The 23,556-nt window shown below is 37.4% G+C and overlaps 4 protein-coding genes across 5 annotated transcripts; 2 read left to right on the top strand and 2 right to left on the bottom strand.

Annotated features, from left to right (window-relative positions):
• Positions 1–543: 543 nt before the first annotated feature.
• Positions 544–2,340, bottom strand: LOC8267624 (1-aminocyclopropane-1-carboxylate oxidase). 2 transcript variants are annotated; one of them, XM_015728678.3, is made up of 4 exons: positions 1,929–2,340; positions 1,590–1,816; positions 1,232–1,472; positions 544–1,071 (listed from the first exon to the last, which is right to left on the bottom strand). In XM_015728678.3, exons 1-4 carry the CDS (start codon positions 2,031–2,033, stop codon positions 790–792), a joined length of 855 nt encoding a protein of 284 aa, XP_015584164.1. In that variant the 5' UTR covers positions 2,034–2,340; the 3' UTR covers positions 544–789. The 2 variants fall into 2 exon arrangements, with proteins under 2 accessions (XP_015584164.1, XP_002535327.1); XM_002535281.4 differs by having other exon boundaries at positions 1,139–1,472; positions 1,929–2,332.
• A 3,251-nt stretch (positions 2,341–5,591) lies between these two features.
• LOC8277962 lies at positions 5,592–6,827 on the bottom strand. The gene is made up of 2 exons (XM_002518368.4): positions 6,325–6,827; positions 5,592–6,252 (listed from the first exon to the last, which is right to left on the bottom strand). The coding sequence occupies exons 1-2, from the start codon at positions 6,409–6,411 to the stop codon at positions 5,641–5,643; spliced, it is 699 nt and encodes a 232-aa protein (XP_002518414.2). The 5' UTR covers positions 6,412–6,827; the 3' UTR covers positions 5,592–5,640.
• Positions 6,828–8,302: 1,475 nt separating this feature from the next.
• On the top strand, positions 8,303–13,266 carry LOC8277964 (pyrophosphate--fructose 6-phosphate 1-phosphotransferase subunit beta). Its single transcript, XM_002518370.4, has 16 exons — positions 8,303–8,576; positions 8,675–8,836; positions 8,915–9,036; positions 9,255–9,308; positions 9,392–9,498; positions 9,607–9,712; positions 10,051–10,114; positions 10,588–10,676; positions 11,047–11,178; positions 11,345–11,515; positions 11,606–11,721; positions 11,972–12,083; positions 12,243–12,327; positions 12,644–12,688; positions 12,789–12,857; positions 12,961–13,266. The coding sequence occupies exons 1-16, from the start codon at positions 8,429–8,431 to the stop codon at positions 13,035–13,037; spliced, it is 1,659 nt and encodes a 552-aa protein (XP_002518416.1). The 5' UTR covers positions 8,303–8,428; the 3' UTR covers positions 13,038–13,266.
• Positions 13,267–21,440: 8,174 nt separating this feature from the next.
• On the top strand, positions 21,441–22,788 carry LOC8277965. Its single transcript, XM_002518371.4, has one exon. It carries the CDS (start codon positions 21,577–21,579, stop codon positions 22,651–22,653), a length of 1,077 nt encoding a protein of 358 aa, XP_002518417.1. The 5' UTR covers positions 21,441–21,576; the 3' UTR covers positions 22,654–22,788.
• Positions 22,789–23,556: the final 768 nt, after the last annotated feature.

The raw sequence follows: 23,556 nt of genomic DNA, 5'->3' as shown, positions 1-23,556 counted from the left end.
GTAGACGTTTAAGTGTGTGTTGAAAATACCAAAAAACATGGGTGCGATTATCCTGTCCTGACATGTCTTGCCGCAAAAGGAAGAGATTAACCTCTTCTGTTGGCTTAAATAGTGAATGCCATTCAATTGGCAGTATGTAAATCTAACATCCTTCATCCCTGTGCTATTAATATCAAGTTAAAGCAATGGTCGCTCCTTAGTTCTTTGTTATATGAGCCAGTTCCAATGGTTCTAATTATATATGTATGTATATGCGCAGCGAATTATTGAGAATTTAGTCTTCTGCTGTTCCATTGAAACTGGCAGAGAACAAACTTTTCATTAATGGTTGAAGATTTTTAATTACATATAGTGGGGGGGGGGGGGGGGGGGAGGGACAAGAGCCGATAATATATTCTCAAAGTGGGTGGGACTGTCTATTTTGTTACTTTCTTGAAAAGATATGGCTACTGCAGTTACTTCTAATATGGTTAATAGTCAATAGTTGCCGAATTGTTTTTTTGTAAACCAAACTGTATTAGTGGTGTTTACTAGAATGAGAAGGAAACCTAACAATTTTATGGGCTTATTCATACATAAATTAATTAATTCAGCAATACGAATATGACAGAAATTACCCACGGTTCACTTTTTTGTGTTCTACAACACAAGACTTTTTTACTCTAAAAAGCAGCCACACCATACCATACAAATACAATAATAATATTAATGTAGAAGTTCCCAAGCTTTTCTTCTAGCTAACTAAAACATGGGCTAATTGTATTATTATTCACTTTTCATATCTCATGATTAAGCACTTGCAATTGGATCCATGTTCTCGACGGCCTTCATGGCTTCAAACCTTGGCTCCTTGCCTTCGAACTTGAGACCTACATACAGCTTCATGTAGTCTTCGAACACAAATTTTGGATAGACCTGCCTTTTCTCTGCCTCTTCCTCTACCAATGCTGGAGCCGGGCATATCACCGCATCACTTCCCGGGTTGTAAAATGAAGCTATTGACATCCTGGTTCCATCCGTTTGAGCAATCACCCGGTGCATCACACTCTTGTATTTTCCATTGCTAATTACCTGGATGGAACTATACATTTTAATTTGCAACGACGAGTAGTGGTCAAACCAAAGATCGATGGCGTACCTCAAGTTGGTCACCTAAGTTGATGACAATGGAGTGTTTCATAGGGGGCACATCCACCCATTGGCCATCCTTAAGCAACTGGAGGCCACTCACCTTATCATCTTGAAACAGTAAAATGATGCCACCTGCATCTGTATGGGCCCTCAGCCCTTTGATTAGGTCTGGCTTTGGACACGGAGGGTAGTTGCTTACTTTTGTGCCAAAGGTCGGTCCTTTTGATCCATAGAATGCCTTTTTCAGGTATCCCTGCTCCAGCCCAAGATTCTCACACAGCAAATCCAGTAGTTTCTCTGCTAGTTTCTCCAGTTCCTTTGCAAACTCCTTCATTGTGTTTCTGTTATTTTTATTTACCACAAAAACATATATAGGTAATCAACACCCTTTTCTTTAAAGAAACAAGAATGAATATTGGAACTTTTTACTTGCTGTTATATATAGATCTATCAAGAACCTGTATTCTTCATCAAGATCAGGGATTTCTGCCATGTTTGAGATAGGAAGGTGGCGCAAGAAAAAGGTGCTTTCCCAGTCCAAATCATTGATTTCAGATTGGACAGCCTCAAGACCCTTGCTTGCCACCATTTCCTTGAACCTTTGCTCCATAAACTTCTTGTAGTGTTCCTTTGTCAATCTCTCCACAATATCTAGCAACTCATGGGATATCCCATGGTTCACCAACTATGAACGTACAAGAGGAATAATTAGTTAACTCGGCCTATTTTCTTCAAATACGTACAGCAACAACAAATAATATTTATATACATATATAAGACTTGTTAGAATTGAGTACCTCAAAGAAGCCCCAATTCTCACAAGCATCTTTGATGAGCTCCATGGTCGGTTTTTTCTCTTCACCATTAAGCTTTGACAGGTCAACAACTGGAAAGCACTCCATTTTTTTACCTCGCTCTTAATTAGAATTAGCTAGACTTCTTTAAAACTCTCACTCTTTTGTGTGAAATATGAAGTTGAATAGCTTTTGCAATTTATAGGCATGCAAAGAGAGGTAAAGGAAAGGAATAATCAAAAAAAAAAAAAAAAAAAGAATTGGGCAACTTGGAAAAAAAACAAGGATAGTGTAAGCATCTAGAAAATGGAAAGAATGAAAATCTGAAGAAAATGAAAAAGGCAAAGAGTAAAAACAGGGAATCATGGAGGATGCATGTAGATCACATCAGGATGGAACCCCCCAATCCCCTAAGTTGTATCACTATATATGTATGCAGGGCATTGCTAAAATGATTTTCTTATTATCAATATCATCTCTTTCTTTTTATAATTGTGGCTTTATGTACTTAGCTTTTCTACATGTATACTTAAAGTTTTTAATGGATTATTTGAGACCCCACCCCACCCCCTTTCCATACTTCCTTCACTTTTTTAAGTTTTTCCTTTTTCTTTCTTTGTTTAGACTTGACCAAACCCGATGATGGTGCATGGTTAGCTACTACTGGTGATGAGCCTACTACTACCAGTAGCTTTGTTTTCCATACGCACGCGCCATTTATGGAATTTTCCTTGCTTGAATGCTTCAAATATTTCTAATTTTAAGACGACTGCCGATTCACCAGAAAACGAAAGTATAAAAGGCGAAAGCTAAGAAAGAAATAAGGCAAAGACTATAAGGTATCATGCTGCTACTGGTAAAGATGTGATTCTTGGATTGCCTCCAGCCCCAGGGTCTAGTAACTAATTAATATTTGTAAGGCGTTCTTCTTTAGCTTATGCATATTGTCATATTCTACAAGAATGCCATAAGCATTTGAAATAAGTATCCGATGCAGAAAAGAAAATAAAAAGAAAAAATTGGAAAGGGAATTAAAAGATACACATACATACATCATCATCTTTAATTATATCTTTAGCTTAGGCTAATGATGTAATTAGGAGGCTTAAACAAAAATTGGGCAATGCTAGAAGATCAAACGTTATAACAAAAGTAAAAGAAAGAAAAGGCTTTAGACCAATGTGGGTCCTAATTATGGATTTGGCGGTGTGTGCATATTTTTCAGCTGTGTTAATACGACAATCTAGAATCTAAGACCATTGTTACTTTTCTAAGAACCGAAATCTACTTTCTTTGGAGAATAATTAAAATCCCCCAAATGGGAATTAATTTACTTCTAATTAATTACATGGCCTAGATATATATAATTATTTAGGGTATTTTAGAGTTTTAATAATATATATTTCTATATATAATATATTAAAAATATGTATTTTTATCTCATTTAAGTTTAATTATCTATTTTCACGTAAAATTAATAAAAGAGGACAAATTTGGAGCTAAATACTAAAAAAGAAGCTTAATTGCATATATTTGTGTCAAAGTCCAAAATTAAGACACGTGGACTTGCCATGTATTGTGTTAGCCGAATTATATAAGGCCCAGGGGGGCATTTTAGTCATTTTATATTATTATTAAAATTTATATTAAGAATTATTTATGAGATAATATTTAGTGAAAACAAAAATACTTATAGTCTTATATATATCTCTAGAGAGACTTATTTAGATTAAGATTCTTCTCTATATATATTTATACAAACTTAATTCTAGAAAAAGAGGAGACTTATCTACTTTCTGCATCTGTCCACCATTATTCTCTTTACAATTTTCTAATTTAGTTTTCATTACTTTTTTTAAGATGTAAGGAGCTTTTTAATAAGTGGAGAGTGATGACTAATCATCTCAAGAAGTAGAGAGTGATAACTAATTATCTTCCTACTTGAATAAATTGTAGATCTAAATGGAGTTTTTATTTTATTATTTATGTCTTTCTATTTAATACCACAACCATTGTGTTAAATATGTTGTACTAGTTTTTATAAGTGTTTAGTTTAATTTTTTTTATTTTTGTATGAATTTTGTTATTTATTTATTTAATAAATGGTTTTTTTTACCTTCATATCTTTATTAGTTTCGGTTATTATTGTTAGTTAACTATCATATTAATTTAGCAATAGTAATTATTATAAATATATTTACACCAACTTTGCTTTAATTTATGCAGGGATAAGAAACTTTAGTTGTATTATTAATTTGAGTGGCTTAAAATAAAATAAGAGAATTACTAAGTAAATGACTAGACTAAATATTGTCTAAAACTAAAATAACTTTGGAGTTACTTTGTCCTTGAGCATCCAATATAATCTCATGTCAAATTATAAGTGGTTGGTGAGGAGTCCTACACTCACATGGCATCCCTCTTTAATTAATTTAATCTATGCATCTATGGATGGTCTAAATTTAGAGAGTAACTAATAAGGACATCAAATCAGGCCAGGGAATCATAATGCGTTTTACAATATATACTGAATGTGTGATTGATCAATATATATATAATATAATATATGCCTGCAGCTGGGCTTCATTGGTACCCTTTCGGTATGCGTTGCGAATACTTTCTCGGACGGATAGAGCAGATGGTCCAACTAGTTCATGCGATCGATTCTTGTTTATGGATCTGTCTAGTAATTAAATCTGTGATCTTTGAAAGATTGCTTTCAAATGAGACCTTAAACAGAGGGAATATTAGAATGGAAGAAAACAGACCTGCTATGTCTTGATTTCTTGTGTACTGTTGGATGCCCCCCTTCCTCAGGATGTTAAATAAAATAAGAAAAAGACATTTTATTCTTACATCCACAAACAAACTATAGGATTCTTTTTTGGGCAAGTTTGTTTATATATGTTATTGTTTCCATTTATATCTTCTAGGATCATTTCTTTTTGTAAAACCAGTATACAAATGAAATCCTATTTAATTAGTTCAAGAAAATATGTATATATATGCGTGTGAAGTTTAAAAAGAAGAAAAAAAGGGTGTAATATTTGGAGTTGAGAATCCAAAAGCTAAAAAAGAATAGAAAAACAGTGAAGAGATTGAGACAGCACTGAGGAAAGAAAGGAAGCAGGGGTTGGGTTCGTTTCTTTTTTTGTTTTTGGGTTTGTTGGAAAGCGAAATGTATCGATATCAGAGAGAAAAGAGACTGAGATGGGCAATTAACAGTTCAATGAACATCAGTGCAAAAGCAGAGAAGATTGAAAAGAGGCTTTTACAAGTAGAAAAGAAGAGAAATTCCAAAAACTCAAAAAGCAAGAAAAAAGCAACAGTGACTGAACATTAATTACAGTATAAATATGCGGTGAAGGGAACAGGAAAGCGTCTCTTTCATGGTTCCTTGGTTAGAGATAGATGAAAAATGCATGCGTATCCTATTCCTATCCTCCACTACTTATCAATAATCAAGTCTACATTTTCATTTTAGACTTGGTCAGACTCATCCCACAAATTTCTATCTAACATATTTGTTGGTTTTTTATATTATTAATGCCTGCCAGTTTAGCAAGGCCTGACAGAACAATACTATTTGTGCTGTTAACTGTTCATTAAAGCCCTAAACATATGTTTGGGCCGAGTTTGTGGGTCAGTCGTCCAAAAAACAAAAAAGAAGCAAGCTTTGCTTTCATTGAAGAAAGGGAGATGCGTACATGTGAAATTAGAAAAGGTCCAGAATCTCGAGGATTGAACGATTACAGAGGGGACAGGACCCTCGATTCAGCCATACCTCTCTCGAACACACTCTACAATACGTATGCCCACATGGGATAAACGCTGCTCCTTTCTTTCTTACCATGCACACGCAGCACACTGTATCATTACCTCCTCCTCCAGATCTGCCGCTCTCCTCCGCTGCTTCCTCCAGCAGCCTCATCAACGATACCCTCAGCGGCGTACCAGGCGCTGTCTCTCCCGTGCTCTCCCGATACTGCCTCTCCGCCGCCAACGCCGCCGCTAAATTCATACTCCTCGGTCTAATCGGACTATGAGGCAAACAACCCGGATCTATTACTACTCGTATTTGAGAAGGACTCTGACCTCCATTTTGTTGTTCTCGATGCTGATGCTGCGGGGGTTGAATGTCGTCTGCGACGCTAATGGCGGTAGACCTGAAACTGGAACCCCAACTGGCCCCACAACAGCCAAATGCTCTTAATCCCAGTCGTTGTTTTATAGTCATCCTGGTGGCTGCGGTCCTGCTTCTCCTGCCGTCCTCCTCCATTTGGTCTCTCAGCAACCCGAGAATCGTTTTGAACTCTCCCGTCGATTCCTGCAATGCAACATCACTAGCCATTTTGATTATGAAGAGAACAAAAAATGATAGTCGAGAAACAGTAGATACCGCAGTATTTATTTGGATGAGAGCGAGAGGTGGTGTTGGGGCATGCAAATCTCGTGAGCACCGCCTCCTCCTATCGTTCGTAATCATGGGGCCAAAGGCAGCAGCAGCGCTTGCGCTAGTAGCATTGCATTGCAATCGAACAGGACCTGAATAACTAAATTAGACTGAAGTTGGTAGCATCGTTATTAATATTATGCACTCATGATGCATACTGAAGCTTATTAATTGCCTTTCTTTGAACCCCTATCGATCTTGTTTATTATTAAAATAAAATAAATAATTATAATAATCGGGTGCTGTCTTAGTGGTTGAGTTCTGATTTAACCAATAACGCCGGCAAGCGAAAAGCCATTGAAGCCGGAGCAGAAGGCCACGAGGTCTTGCCAAGTGGCATTATAATAATTGGTGCTTTTTTTGCGTTTCTTTTTAGTTTTTCTAAAGAAAAACATTAACATTACTTTTTTTTTGTTTCTTCTAAGTGTCCGATAATATTTTTCCTTAAGAAAAGAAAGAATGAAGAAGACATTAAATGGATGAGAATAGAAGTACTGAATTGATATGATTATGATTACATGAAAAAGGATACACTGTGTATGTGTATGTGTATGTGTATTATGATTAGAACAAAAATATATTAGTCGTAGCATTATGATTTGATGGTCGTATAATATAATAGTTTTTAATTTAAAATCCTAACAAGCTGAATTGATTATTGGTTTTATGTTTCGTTTTCTTCTTGTTGTTGTTGCGTTAGTTTTATTTATAGATGAATGATTTGGGGTGTATATATATGGGAATTCCAACTAAGTATTATTAGGAAATAGATGGCATCCCCAACCTACTCACATGATTTGATGATACCCTTTTAACTTCTTTATTATTTGTTCACCAATAATTTGCATTTCCACTCTCCTTACAGTTACAGACAGGCTTTACTGTTTGGAAATAAATGAGGAGCAGCACCTTCCCTCCAAACCAGTTGGTCCTTGTTACGATTCAAACCAACTCTATCATAGTTATGTGTAAGAAAGTTGTTGTCCTGAATTAGGGACACAAGACAACACCCCTGAATTAAAACGACTACAACTTGTACTACCAAACATCATCAGCCAGCAGAAGCCCATATTAAAAAGAGAAAAGAAAGAAACACTTGTCATAGGAAGCTCAGAATCAGAAAGAAAATGAGCCCATTATATACTAATGGACACCCAATTTAGGCCCAGTAACTGGAAATACAGTCCAATTTTAGTTGAAGGTTGACATGTCACACAACAGATTAAGAAGTGGATTGGGCCATTGAATAGTAGAGAGCCCAATTAGATTTGGAGAATAAAATGGTACAGCTGGGAGGGAATAGATGGCGCCCACCAGTCTGTGAATCTCCAATTTTACACCTGAACTTGTTGGCCAGCTTCAACTCATTCTAAAATCAACTTCTTCACCTAATAATGCCAAATGTTTTTCTGTCTATTTGATTTACTCCAAACCAAACACATATCTCTAAAGCAACCGACTCATCAAACTCAGTTCTCTTTATTATAATAATAATAATCGAGATTTTTATTATATTTCATCTTTTTTCAACATTCACTCATTATATGATTTTATTCTTTTATTTCTAATTTTTCACAAGCTACGGTATTAAAGTAATGAACTACATAAGCCTATTAATCACTAAGTTAAGAATTAAGTTTCTAGCATCATGATTTCCTATCCACCTATATTGCCCTTTGATTTTAAATGGAAAAGCTTCAAACTTGACCTGGCTAATAAGTTCAGGGAGCAATAAGATTGCCACCCCACCCCAGTGAGCCTCTTCCCTCTCTCACCAAATCTTTTTCTTTTTCTGAAAAAAAACTCGACATTAAAGCCTAAAGAGATCGATTTTACCCAGTGGGAAAAGACTATGTTACCCTTTCAACTAGAATTCTGACCACTGTTGCCACCAAACTTTAAAACCCTTAACCCTCAATATAAATAAAACTAAAACAGGCTTTCATTGTTCTTTGGGTCACACTTTCCTCCTCAAGTCTCTGCTCCATTGAAAATAAAAGGAAAGGTGTGAGAGTTAGGTCAAGAAACAAAACAAAAGCAAATCCTGACAATGGCGACTCCGAACAGCGGACGGGCAGCATCAGTTTACAGTGAAGTGCAAAGCAGCCGTATCGAGCACGTCCTTCCTCTCCCCTCCGTCCTCAACCATCCTTTCAAAATCGTCCAAGGCCCCCCTAGTTCCGCTGCTGGCAATCCTGGTCTTTTTCTTTTCCTTTTTAGTTACCTGTTCTCTATTTATTTGTGTCACTGAACTCTGCGACCACTTTTCTTCCTTCCCCATTTTCCTTTTTCCCAGATGAGATCGCCAAACTATTCCCCAATCTGTTCGGACAGCCATCTGCAATGTTGGTCCCCGACGTTGCTGATTCACTTGATTCCAATCAGCAGCTTAAGATTGGTCTTGTTTTGTCCGGAGGTCAGGCTCCTGGTGGCCACAATGTCATCTCTGGAATCTTCGGTGAGGGATCTTTTCAGTTCCTTCTCGATCTCTATCAATAGGAATCAGAATGTGATCTTTGGTGGTTTTCGGTTCTAGATTACTTGCAGGATCGTGCTAAAGGAAGCATTTTATACGGCTTTAGAGGTGGTCCTGCTGGCATCATGAAGTGCAATTACGTTCAACTAACTGCTGATTATATTCATCCCTATAGGAATCAGGTATCCCTTTTTTTTCTTGGCTAAAAAAGAGCCTCCTTCGGTAGTGGATACCATCTTATTCACTGTAACATCCGCTCCTACATTCGGAATCTTTAAAAAAATTAATATTTGCTTTCACCTTGTTTTTCGTGGATATGCACTTCTATACTTTTACTTTCTCACTTATCCTCTTTTTATATATTTCATCTTTGGCTCAAAATTTCTATTTTTTTTTTCAGGGTGGTTTTGATATGATCTGCAGTGGGAGAGACAAAATTGAAACACCTGAGCAGGTGAGACTCTTTCTTTACTCCTTCCTACTTTTGTCTTTCCAAATCTAGAAGAGATGCTCAGCTTAATTTGGTCTGTGTTGCAGTTTAAACAAGCTGAAGAGACAGCAGGTAAACTTGATTTGGATGGCCTCGTTGTTATTGGTGGGGATGACTCCAACACCAATGCTTGCCTGCTTGCTGAAAACTTCAGGCATGCCCTCATTTTTATTTCCATTGCTGTTTTCAAATCATCACTGATTACAAGTATTTCTTCATCCACCACCAGTTGTAGCTTACTTTCCTTCAATTGTTCAATCAGGAGTAAAAATTTGAAAACCCGTGTCATTGGCTGCCCAAAGACCATTGATGGTGATCTCAAATGCAAAGAGGTTCCAACCAGTTTTGGATTTGACACTGCATGCAAGGTGATTATAACTATGCATTATTATTATTATTATTATTATTATTATTAGTAGTAGTAGTAGTAGTAGTAGTAGTAGGACAGTTATATCGTCTTCAGTTACATTGAATTTTAGTTTGCTTTGAGTGGAGGAAATTTAATATCTGTTTTCTCTATACATTTTTCTAGTATCGCAGACGATTCTAACTATTCCATTTTACAAAACATTTTGGTCCCTAATGAGTTTGTTACCATTCTGTTATCATTTGAATCAAGATTTAATCCTTTGTTCAACAACTTTTGCCTATTTTTACTATCCTGTATGTGTGGTGCAAAGTAACTATATTAGGTTGGTGCATGCAGATCTATTCAGAAATGATTGGAAATGTCATGATTGATGCCCGATCAACTGGAAAATATTATCACTGTAAGTGTATAGGTCGAATTCAATTTGCAAAGATGTTCTTTCTTTCATTAGATGAATTTGGAACTGAGCTAATGTTGATATTACTCGAACATCATTTTGATAATTACTTCTTTTCGTACATACCTCATCTGGATTGTCAACTACTTTAACTTTGTTACCTGTTCATCCAAGTTCTGTGTAGAAATGGGAGAACTAATCTTTTCTGTTTAAAACTGTGTTATCTTTTTTCATCACCTGAATGCGAGCTGGCCCTAGAAGTTTTAGACTAGCCCATAAATCACTCCATGCCTGATTGACATAAAAATCATGGAAGCCAATTTTCTTAGTCTGTCACCCTTTTTGGTTCTCTAATCTTCAAATTCCTTGGTTTGCTGAATTATCTCTCTTTCTCTCCACATGTTATCATATTTACTCATGCATGTTTATAGATATGATTTGTACTGAACATTGTTTTTAATATGGCTGCCCTGTAGTTGTACGGCTTATGGGGCGTGCTGCTTCACACATCACCTTAGAATGCGCTTTGCAAACTCATCCAAACATTACAATTATTGGAGAAGAGGTACTTCCTTTTATTAGTTTCAAATTATTGACTAGTTCAGTTATTTTTTGTACTGTTAATGTCAGCATAAAACATAACTGCCTATGAAATGTATGCCATATTATGCAACAGTTTTACAAGGGGATACAGTAACTTACTTATCATTTTCCCTTTTTGTTACATGTAACTGGGGTCCATTGACTTGATCTTGGGTATGACTTTTGATAGCTCAACTAAGTAATAAGATCGCCCTATAAATGGGTGTGTGACACATAAGACTGAGTTGGTTTGAAAGATAATTCATTAACAATTTTAGACAATTCATTTCAGATTATGTGGTGCTTAAAGCCTCAATTTTAGGTAGCTGCTCTTGCATATTTTCTCTTTGCAGGTTGCTGCAAAGAAGCTGGCACTGAAAGATGTTACTGACTACATTGTGGATGTAATTTGTAAACGTGCTGATCTGGGTTATAACTATGGTGTTATCCTTATTCCTGAAGGTTTGATTGATTTCATTCCAGAGGTACCAATTCTCAATCTAAACACTTACATCGTTAATATATCACAAATTTTTATATCCATGTCTATAATGTTCATGCGCAGTAGTAGTAAATCCTTTGCTTATTCTCCTGCAATAATACAGAAATAACTTAGCTTGTTAATTGGCATTTTTCTACTATACATTGCAGGTGCAGAATCTCATTGCTGAATTGAATGAAATTTTGGCCCATGATGTTGTAGATGAAGGTGGGCTATGGAAAAAGAAACTTACAAGTCAATCTTTGCAGCTTTTTGAATTTCTACCCGTAGCAATTCAGGAACAATTGATGTTGGAAAGAGATCCACATGGAAATGTCCAGGTATTATCATATATCATTGGTGGCAATGATTTTCAACTACTGGACTTCTGCTAGGCATTCTAGTTTATGTTATCTTTGTTTTACTTTTAGGTTGCCAAAATAGAGACAGAGAAAATGCTTATTCAAATGGTTGAAACTGAGTTAGAGAAGAGGAAGCAACAAGGAACATATAAAGCTCATTTCAAAGGACAGTCTCACTTTTTTGGGTAATTACCCTTCAACTAAATAGCTACCTAAATTTTGGTCATTTTCTTTAGATGTGCATAAGACACTTTCTTTTTTTCTTGGGTACGAGTGGTGTTGTTGATGTGCTCATTGCTGCAGTATAATGTTATTATTAGGAAAAGATGACTATCATTGTTCACATGTTCACATGTTTGATTGCAATATAATTGACTTTCAATGCACGATTTACTTCATGGGGGTTTTACCTGATATTTGATTTCAATTCATCAGTTATGAAGGAAGATGTGGTTTGCCAACAAACTTTGATTCCACATACTGCTATGCTTTGGGCTATGCAGCTGGAGCTCTCCTTCACAGCGGAAAAACTGGGCTGATATCATCTGTGAGTGGCTTTTACCTATTTGTTTCGTTAGATCTCTGTCTTCTGTCTTGATTTCTTTTCTAGAGTGACTACTTACTACTAAGGCTGCCCCATTTTCTTTCTACAAGGGACAGCAATATGGTACTTTATTTACTGAAAAAATGTTGTTGTCCAACTCAGGTTGGGAATTTGGGTGCTCCTGTGGCAGAATGGACAGTTGGTGGCACTGCACTGACTTCTTTAATGGATGTAGAAAGGAGACACGGTGCGGCTTTTCATTCCATCTTATTTTCCATTTTCTTTCTGTCTCTTATGACATCTGTTATTGATGAATTTAATAGTTTATTGCCCTCTTTTAGAAGCATGAATCTGTGGGGGTGTCTTTCATGGACAGTTTACACGAGCGACATGCTTTTGGTGCCTTCATTAATATTCTTATAATTTATGCATGATACATAAGAATGTAAGACTCGAAAGGTGGCCAAAACTTGTATTATATGATACATTGGGGGTGTGTAAACATGCATTTTTCAATTTAAGCGTTATAGCTATTATTTGCTCATCAGTTTTGCATTTGGCAGGTAAGTTCAAGCCTGTGATCAAGAAGGCGATGGTGGAGCTTGAAGGTAAGAATTTGTTGTAATGCAGAATCTTTCCTGTTGGGCAATGCAATTCCATTTTAGATGTTTGTGTGGCATGAAAATCTAAGAATGTATGGTAATTCAGGTGCACCGTTCAAAAAATTTGCATCCCTGCGGGAGGAGTGGGCACTGAAGAATCGTTACGTTAGTCCTGGTAAGAGACTCGGCGTTGATATAGAAATGAGTTTCGATGCAGTAATCTGTGGTCGGCAACTAACTGAGCTTTTTTTTTATTTGATTTAAAAAAAAAAAATCAGGTCCCATCCAATTTATGGGCCCAGGTTCTGATGCAGCCAGTCACACGTTACTGTTGGAATTGGGGTCCGTGGCTTAGACATTATAGGCGTGGAAAATTGTATGTTATCCCGAGTGAAGGAGAGTTTGGGATTTAATGGTAATTTTGCACTCTGATAGAAATGTTTCATCATTCTCCCCACAAAGTTGCATTCACATGCTTGTGCCCTTTCTTTCTATCTTTGGATATTATTATTATTATTTCTAAGTAAAAAGAGTGACACCGTTGGATGATGGATCCCCTGCGGTGCATGAATCATTTTCTTTTATGCAAAAATATTCATGTGACATCAAATACTAAATTGCTCCAAGGTTAATGGATCATATGGCTAATATTCTGCTGTTCACCTCACTCATCAAACATTAATTGAGTTATGAATTCAAGAGTCTACATATGATCTCTTTTAGTTTAACTAAAGTCTCTAATTTTAAATAATAATGTTATAATTTTATTCGACATTGCTCTAAATTAACTTTATATTATACTTTGCTTAGCTATAACTTTTAAAATATTAGATTCAAAAATTTATTGATATGAATTTAAAATTGGTTTAATTATTTAGAGCATATTTAATAAAATATTTAATAAATAATAAAATATTATTATAAAAATTTAAGATAATTAAATTTTAAAAGTTTAAATTTGAGATTTTAATCAATGTCTCATCTTAAATATAAAATTTATTATTTTTATAGCATTGACTAATAGTATCAAAACAGGCCGAGAGCTGCATATTCTCATATACTCATGTTGTAAGCTCGAGGCTGGATAGGATCTCAAACTACGATCAAGACGGCACACCTAGCCTGCGGGTCCTTTGTTCTTTAAATCTCGATGAGTCGAGCTAGCCCTTTTTTATTCGAGAATAAACATATCGTAGCTTAGCTAAGGAACCATTGCCAAAGGATCAGAGAAGAGAGAGAGAGAGAGCTCAGAAAGCCATAAGTATTAGAACACATAGATTTTATTTATCAGAAGAGTGAAGGAAGCTTGCCCTCTTATCACAACCTTGAGGCTCACCCAAGACACTAAGTGACATGGCTTGTACATTACACATTTCAAGGAAGCCTAACTGTTCACACCACGTGATTGGCTTCCAGGATATACTTCCTGAAACGTCACTATAAGACACAAGTACAACGCATAATTACACATTTCAAGGAAGCCTAACTGTTCATACCATGTGATTGGCTTCCAGGACATACTTCCCGAGACATCATTATCAGACATAAATACAATGACAATACATAAAGACTGACAATACATAAAGATTATGACAATGCATAATTTTACCCCAACTTTTGACAGCTGTAACTGAGACACGACAACACTTAATGTATTACATAGAGTGAGAGGGAGAGAGGTTCAGATTCTGCCAGTCTTCATTATTGACATCACCATAAAGATGTATGTACCATGGACCAGTGTTGATGTCGTCTAGCTCTATGGACCAGTGTTAATGTCGTCTAGCTCTTCATTATCTTCCAGTGGCTGAGAATCTTGCATTAGTGCATCTTGCTATTCTTGAGAGAGTGTGGGGTCATCCCGGGGTGTCAGCAATATGGGAGATCGTGGCACAACATCCATCCATTGCTGTGTGCAGATGAGTGGAGTGGAAATGACCATGTCTTCCTGCTGGTTCCTAACTCTGAGTGCAAGATCCAGTTCCGCCATAACCTGAGGTGCTTGATGCAGAGGCCGATCAATGGTTTTCCAATGGTAACGTATATTTTGAGTGGCATATGCTCCTTCAATGACCTAGAAATATGGCTTGTGGATAATAAAAATTACTCGATATTCTGATGCTCGAGCATTGTTATCAGTGAAAAGTTTATTTTCGTGGATTAATTTTAATAGGTCAACCTTCCACTGATATTCAGTTTGAAACCAGGTAAGATACTGCCAAGGCAATATTTCGTTATTGGTGTTAAGATTAAGAAAGTACAGGAGGTCCATAAGAGGAACTTCAACTGCATGATAACAGAGGGTAGAGATGCACCATAAGAACCAAAGTTCTTTTTGTATTTAAGATGTGAGGGGGTGAGGTGATAAACCAATCTCCATAGGTGATCAGTGTAAAAAAAATGTGGACTCATTGGGATTTTGAAAGTTTGTTGAATGACAGAGAGGTAATGGAATATCATATTTCTGGCAAAATTACTGACTTTTTTTGAAGTCAGTCCTAGAGGTAAGGTTGGAGGAGATGGTGGCTGAGTTGGCATGGATGAAGATGATCTTTTGTTTTTGAGTGAGGCCATGAAGATGATTGGAAGATCAAAAGTGGACGTCAGGTGAATCAGTGGTTGGGGACTAGGCTTAGAGAGTCTGGATAAGAAATCCAGAATCACATTCTTGGTCCCTTTTATATGTTGAACTTCAAAGTCATATTTATTGAACCAGGAGTTCAATCTTAGCAACTGTGCTTCAGGAATAGTTTTCTGATTGAATTTAAGAATCTTTGGAAAAGAGGAGTTGTCCATCCTTATAGTGAAATGTTGGCTGATGAGAAAGAATTCAAACTTTTTTATGTCGTATTTGACTGCAAGAATCTCCTTGTACGTTGACTGATAATGTGTTTCTGCTTTAGAAAAGGTTCCTGATTCATATCCACACAACCTTTCCTTTCCGTCAAGATTCTCGAGCAATATTACTCCCTATGCGTAGTCAGATGCATCTGTTTGGAGTATTAATTTTCCTGTTGAGGGTATCGTCGGTCTGAGGCGGATCCGGGCGATTCTTTAATTTCTTGGTATAGTTTGCTCTACAGACCATGGAGGAGGATTCTTCTTTAGCATTTTTGAGAAATGACACATATATTTGGACAAATGAGGCAGGGCATCTCTGACATAGTTAAGAATCCAGAGAAATTGCTGGATCTGCTTTACTGAAAGATTCTCGTCATGAAAATTTTTCAATTCTTCAGTGAGATGGGGACCATAAGTGTATTGTCCATCTTTGAAATGCATGCCAAGAAATTCAATTTCTTTCTGTCCAATAATACTCTTCTTTTCAGAAAGCATGATTCCATATTTTTGGACAATTGCTGGAAAATATTGTAGAAGTTCATGATGAGCATCCTCTATTTCTAAGAATAGTAGTATGTCATCAATATAAATCAAGGCCGAATGTAAAAATGGGTTGAAATACTTGCACCATGGTCTTTTGGAACAGTGATGGGGCTGTTTTGAGCCCAAATGGCAATGATCGTTCACTGATATTGGGCATTCGAAATGCATAATGTTGTTTTATGCCTGTCAGCTAGGTTTATACCCAATTGCCAGAAGCCTGCCTTTAAATCAAACTTTAAATAGTATTGGGCTTTCTGGATATGGACTTTGAGGTTTGAGATCCTTGGAAAAGGAAATTTGTTATCCTGCACAAAATAGTTTAGAGGCTTGTAATCAATAACAAACAGATTTTTTCCTCTAGGTTTCTCTGATCTTTTTTCAACGTAAAATGCCTGGCAAGCCCACTGAGATGTTGTGAGTTCAATGAGACCTTGCTGAAGGAGCCCTAAGCATTCTGACCTAGCAAGTGCTAAATCTGATGGAGACATTCCAGGGTGGGTCGCCTTGGTAGGATTCACATCTTCATTAAGTTTGAAAGGTAGCTCAATGAAAAATTATGGGTTCTTCCAGAGTGGCTGGGGATGCTGAAAATGAGCATGTGATTCAGGACAAAATGATAAGAACTTTTCCCTGTATTCTAGGAAAGGTCCTTCTACATCTGAGATAGCAAACAGATTATTGGTATCTGTATATGGATGGAATTGCCTCTTGAATTTAATACCTGTAGGGAGGAATTTATAACTTTACAGCGTGATGATAAATGTCAAATTCGATCAATAGATCCTTGTTTGGCAATTCTGATCCAATAACATTCGTCCAGATAACACAATTTGGAAAAAACTGTATACCTATCCGTTGTCTTGTAATCAAGGTTGTCCTAAAAATCTCTCCATTAACTGTCTTAAATTTATTCTCTTTGGTACCGCCAACATTCTTGTGAAAGAATAGACGGGTTCATCATGCTTTTTTGTGCCCCAGTGTCAAAGAAAGCAATTATTGTCACTGGCTTTGCATATTTTGAAGGCAAGACCTGAACAGACACATAAAGAATGGGAGGCTCTGGTTGAGCTGCAAATTGGGTAAACTCAGGAGCCAAGCTGGGAGATAATGGATACTGCATTACATCCATTAGGATGTTATCAATACTTTCCACCTGTAAATCCATCATTAGAACTGAAATTTCTTTTGATCCTGAAGAATAATCATCTTCCGATGAACTAGAATCTTGATGTATTTCAACTCCAAAAAGACTATCACTAATCGGGACATTCTGTTCGGAGAGGAGAGACTCAATATCTTCTTTGAAATCTTCTGGCAACGACAATGTCATGCTTACATGCTGGACCATCTTAGCTGCCTTATCTGGGTTTTTAGGATAATTTTTTGCAAAATATCCTTTCTTTTTACAAATGTAGCATCTGGAGGACTTAGTGCTTTTATCTTTCTTTTTCTGAAGTAACAGAACTTCTTAGAATGAGTCTTGTTCCTCTTCTTGCTTTCTTTGTAATGTTTGGAAGAGGATTTGTACTTTTTCGTACTGGAATGCCTTGAACATGTGCAATTTGAAGATTTGCACTTGATTTTTAGATGGTCTCTATTACATGCCTGCTTTGTAAGAGTACCTTGAGACTGCAATGACTTGAAGAATTTTTACAACTCACACAGTCTTTTGAGTGTTGCCAGTGTAAATTGCCATATTTCTCCAAAAGTTATAGCATTTACTGCTCTTTTAGTCGCATTGATGGAGGAATGAATTTCAGGCTGAAATTCTTCTGGAAGGGACGAAATGAAAGAATACTTTAAAGTATCATCACTTTCATTTCTGCTAACCACATAATACAACTTTGACATTGCCATATAATACTTTTTTAGATCCTTTTTCTTCAAAGAACATCACCTTCGATCAAAGTACTCCTGCTTCTGCTGCTTGATAATCAGATCAACATCTCCAAAAAATTGATTGTGAAGTAATGCGATTGCTGTCGCTGCTGAAGGCATAGGTAGTGAACTGCATCTGCACATACTCAGATTGGTTCGAGAACCAATCTCTGAGACTTCCAGTGAACCTGGTGGTAAACTTAGTAAGGACCTTTTTTAGGCTAGCATTTTCGTAGGACATTTGTAAGTCAATCCATGCTAGAAATTCTGACATCCTATCCTTCCATTTGGAAGGTGGAATATCATCCAAAGTGAACCATGGTCCTGACGAGGCACTAGGTTTGGGAGTCGATGTAGGCATAAAAGGAGAATAATCATCAGGAGGATCTTTAACGATAGGTTTAGGTTGTGATTGTTGAGTATTTATTAAGATTTCTGAAATATCAGCCATTTCAAAATCTTCTGAAGTGTCAGAGTCATAAGCTCCAATCATCAACTGTTGTGGTGCTTTGCTCTTATCTGGAGCCTGGGTTTTCTCGGCAGAAGTTTGTGGTCTTGCACTTAGATGGTGGAAAGTTCTAAAAGGTAACTTGGTTACTGGTTCTGATGGTGAAGGTGGGAACAGAGAGAAACCTTGTCAAAAAGGAGGAGTCACAGTTGAGGATGATGAGGCTGCAGATGAAAATATAAAAATTTCTGGAGGCCTTTTCTTTAGATCATACTCAATATGCTCTATCTGACGTTTAAGGTTCATGATCTCTTTTTTCTTTTGTCGGAAGGCTGATAACATCGGCTGAGAAATTCTCAATTCCTAATCTAAAGCCTGGTATCTGTTTTGCAGAGAAGAATACAATTGGAAGACTTCCGTGGAATAACTATCAAGCTTTTGATCTATCTTGTGAGCCAAATGGAGAACTTGATCTAATTTTCGATTAATTTTCTTTAAATAGGAGTTCTGAACTATTGAATTAGAAGTTTGCCAATTCAGTACTTCTTCTGGCAGTGTAAGAGGCTCTATAGTTCCTGATGAAGTAACCTTTGAGGGAGTGATCTCAGATCTTTTATTTTCTAACTTCTCTAGAGGAGGAAAATCTTCAGGCTGGAACATGAAACAGTTTTGAATCATTTGGGGTGCCTGGACTGCTGGCAAATCAGAGTAAATCTCTTGTCTGCAAGTAGTAGAAGGCTTTTGTCCAAAGACAATTCCTTTTTGAGCCAAAAATATCTTCATCTCATCATAGGTAATGTCAAGGATGGTCTTTCCTTTTTTTGCAAGAAGTTCCAAAGCTTCCTTATACATAAGAAGAGGAGATTTATCCTGCTTTTCTTTTTGCTGTTTTTTGTGGATACCAATCTAAGGACCGTTTGGATATCGGTCATCTTGCCTGGGTTTTTTGACTGAACACGGAGTCTCTGGAGACATGGCTCTTGAGGCTTTCCTGGGGTATTGAGAATATGGTTCAGCAAAATCAAGGTCATCTTTGCAGGTGCAGCCTGGTTCACACATTTGTGGGTCAATATCCCAGATGAAATGTTCTTTAATTCTTGCTGTGTAGATATGATGTCTAGAGGATTGGAAAGAATGAATGGGGATCTTCTTCTAGGTCTGGACACAGGTTGAATCATCGAAGCCTGAAAAATAGAGGGAGCAGAAGAAGATTCTTCTGTTTTTGTAAAAATTATTTTCACAGTACCATTTTTTTGTGTGACAAAAAGAGGATCAATAGCCTGAACAAGCTTGGCTTAAGATGCATGGAGTTTCTTGTAATTTGTCACTCATTCAGTTGGAATTAGCTTCTGTAGATCTTCTCTTTCCAGCTGCCTTGGGGCTTGAACTATTGTAGGGACTTGGCCAGAATCTGCCATGATAAATAAGGCATCAGAAGTGGCTTGGAAGCCTGTGATTTGTAAATTGAAGGCATGATCTTGGAGTCTGTAGACAATTTAGCGGTGCAGGGTTGTGGAGAGAGCATCAATCACTTGGTTAGCTCCAGTGATTTGAACTTAGACTTTGAGTGCAGTAGACAAGGAAGGATCATTAGGAGATAAATTAAAATTTGGGAAGAAAGTCAGGATAACACTTTCAGTGTTAAGTGTTGTGACAATAGTCCCGATCACTGCATGTTCGTATTTGAGGTACCTGGTGTCCAAGAGAGACATCTGGGCCGTAACAGGTAAACCCATTCTGCCATGATAAGAGAGTACGAGCCTAGCAGCTCCAAGATGGAGATGAGTGTACCCCTGTTTCTTTCACTGCTCTATAAAGGAAGTGGGGATCTCCAGAGTAACATACTGTTCCTGAGTGGTGGAAGTAAGGGAACATTGTGAAAGTGAGGAAGATTGGACATACTCTTTAACAGACAAGGGTTGCTTGTGGATGATCTGGTTAAAAGTCTTTCGAACAAAGTTTTGCTTCTTGAAAATGTTATATGGATTGATGATAGACACTAGGGTGTTTTCTATTTGGACATTTTCAAGAATATGGAAAATCTCCACAAGGTGGTCTATCTTATTTGATACAGTCTTTCTACAAAAAGGGGGAGTTGTAGAGTAGAAGTATGAATAGTGATTTCTGAAGTCATGATGACCCGGTTCTCTTCTCAATCACCTAAGGCTCTGATACCAAAACATGCCGAGAGCTGCTTATTCCTAGATACTCATGCTGTAAGCTCGAGGCTGGATAGGATCGCAAACTACGACCAAGACGGTACACCTAGCCTGGGGGTCCTTTGTTCTTTAAATCCCGATGAGCCGAGCTAGCCCTTTTGTATTCGAGAATAAACAGATCGTAGCTTAGCTAAGGAACCATTGTCAAAGGATCAGAGAAGAGAGAGAGAGCTCAGAAAGCCATAAATATTAGAACACAGAGATTTTATTTATCAGAAGAGGGAAGGAAGCTTGCTCCCTCATTACAATGAGGACCTCTTTAAATAGGGACTTGTGGCTCACCCAAGACACTAAGTGACAGGGCTTGTACATTACACATTTCAAGGAGGTCTAACTGTTCACACCACGTGATTGGCTTTAGGATATACTTTCTGAGACGTCACTATCAGACACAAATACAACGCATAATTACATATTTCAAGGAAGCCTAACTGTTCACACCACGTGATTGGCTTCCAGAACATACTTCCTGAGACGTCACTATCAGACATAAATACAATAACAATACATAAAGACTATGACAATACATAATTTTATCCCAACTTATAAAGTAGTACTATATAAATATTTAAATAAATTATGTCTATCATATTATTTTTATATAAATTTAATAAAAATAAATCATATCATATTATATAAATATATATAAAATAAATAAAATATTTAAAATTAATTGCTTCAAATGATGTGATGTTTTTATTTTACATCTTTAAAATAGTATCTAAAAATTTAGGTATTAATAGACTACAAAACATTTTATTCCTTTTTTAAAAAAAAAAAGAATTAATTTAAATATTATTCCACATTATTACTGAATTCTCTCCTGGGCCTTTCTTTATTGCGCTGTGGGGTAGACTGCACTAAAACTCTGAGCTTCCTCCACTGGAAACAACAAACTTCCCTCCCCCACACCATCCAAAACAAAAAAAGTAAACCACTCTCTCCCCCCCTTCCCATCCTCAACAATGGATAGCCCAAGAAAAATAGCCAGCAGCCAAGAGCCCCTCTCCCCCTGCACCAGCAGCGGAAGAAGAAGAAGCAGCGACTCCAACTCCCCTGAATTTGAGTTTTGGAGGGTACCAAATCCCTCTTTTCCTGAACCCAATATTCTCTCCGCCGATGAACTCTTTGTTGATGGTGTTCTCCTCCCTCTCCACCTGCTGCACCTCCACAACCACAACCACGACCCTGGCCCTCAACCAGATCCTGAGCCCCCCAACTCCCAATCTGAGAAGCCTGGACCTCAAATATCACACAAGTCCATAGCAGCAGAGTCGGTCGGTACCCCTTTAACTGCCTCAAAAAGATGGAAAGATATATTTAAGAAAGGTGAGAACAAAGCTACATCATCAAAGAACCAACGAGATAAAGATAACGACAGAGAAAAGAAGAAAGAGAAAAAGAATCAAAGCGGAGCCACCTCATCATCCGCTGAGTTGAATATCAATATATGGCCCTTTTCACGCAGTAGATCCGCTGGGAATAGTGGAGCCCGACCCACGATGTTTCCCGGAACTACCCGTAAGGTCAGCAGCGCCCCTTGCTCACGGAGTAATTCAGCTGGAGAGTCCAAGTCCAGGAAGTGGCCTAGTAGTCCGGGTCGGGCTCACTTGGGTCGGAGCAGCCCCGTCTGGCAGGCACGCCGTGGAAGTGGAGGTTCGAGAACGAAGACTAGTAACACAGAGGCGCCAGTGAGTCGGAGCAGTGAGAAGATGGCGAGTAAGAAAAAAGTGAGCGTGAGCGGCGGCGAACACCGTCGCAATAAAACAACAATTGGCGACAATTCAAAGAGAAAAGTAGTGAACTTGAATGTGCCCATGTGTATGGCATACAGACAGCATTTAAGTTGCAGAAGCGATGAAAATAGTGCTACAGGGATTTCTAATACAACTTCTACTAGTATTACCATTACTGCTACTGCTATAGCTGAAGCTACAATAGTTGACAGTAGCAATAGCATCAGTAGCACAGCCTCTAATCTTGCAACTGGTGGTGGTAACCTTTTCAATTTACGCAGCCTCTTCACTAAAAAGGTCTACTAATTAATTAAGTAATTTGCTTCTTAATTAACCCCAGAGGGCTCTGATCGATTATTTATATATATAGATATTTGTGTATTTTGCTGATATTTATTTATTTATTAAGCTTGATTCTGATGCATTTTCTTGTTTTCTAAACACTGGCTTCATTTAGTTTCCTCACGTCACCTGTAATTAACTAAAGAAAAAAACAAACAAACAAACAAGTGAGTTGCTTTTTGCTGAACTCCTAAAGTTGCTTCACTTTTCACTTTCTGTTAGCTTTTTATTGCTTAATTATCCTTGTGGTGGTATTAGCTTGCTTTGGTCTGTAATTTCTTACTGCAATCTGGGCAACATGGCAATGCATATGATTGGTTTCCACCCATAATGAATTTGCTTCTTGGCATGCCCAAGACGGACCTTATAGACTTCCTCCCAGTTGTATTGTAAGCACGTAGCGTATCTCCTCCAATGTCATGTGGTAAATAAGCTAAGAAGGGTTTGTTTTTTGGGTCCTTGTCCTTGGAAGAGATTAATTTAAGATGCAAATGTGGAGGTGAAGTCAGAAATGGTGCAAAAAGGATACTAACATAACATCCAATTCAGGTTTCGAGGACCTCAGCCTCAGCCCATTCTAAGTTGTCAAAGAAAGGAAAACCATCTGCACAACCATCACGACAACAAGTTTAGGCTTATAGCCTTTTCTACTCTCTATAATCAAATTACCAACTGGCGGCGGATCTATTTGAGGGTGACTGGGGCCAAATGCCCCTACTGCCTACTCCCTGCTCTTTTACTCTTAGGATTACTTCTTGTTTTGTTACTTGCCCTCCTCTCCCTCATGCCTACAATTGCATTTGCCACTCGGTTCATTAGCAACATTCACTCTCCCCTAAGTTTAATAATTAACACTGATTATAATAT

This window comes from Ricinus communis, chromosome 5 (genome assembly GCF_019578655.1).
Source record: "Ricinus communis isolate WT05 ecotype wild-type chromosome 5, ASM1957865v1, whole genome shotgun sequence".
Lineage (NCBI taxonomy): Eukaryota > Viridiplantae > Streptophyta > Magnoliopsida > Malpighiales > Euphorbiaceae > Ricinus > Ricinus communis.
Note: the sequence above shows the minus strand (reverse complement) of the source record. Positions and strands in the feature narration are given on the sequence as shown.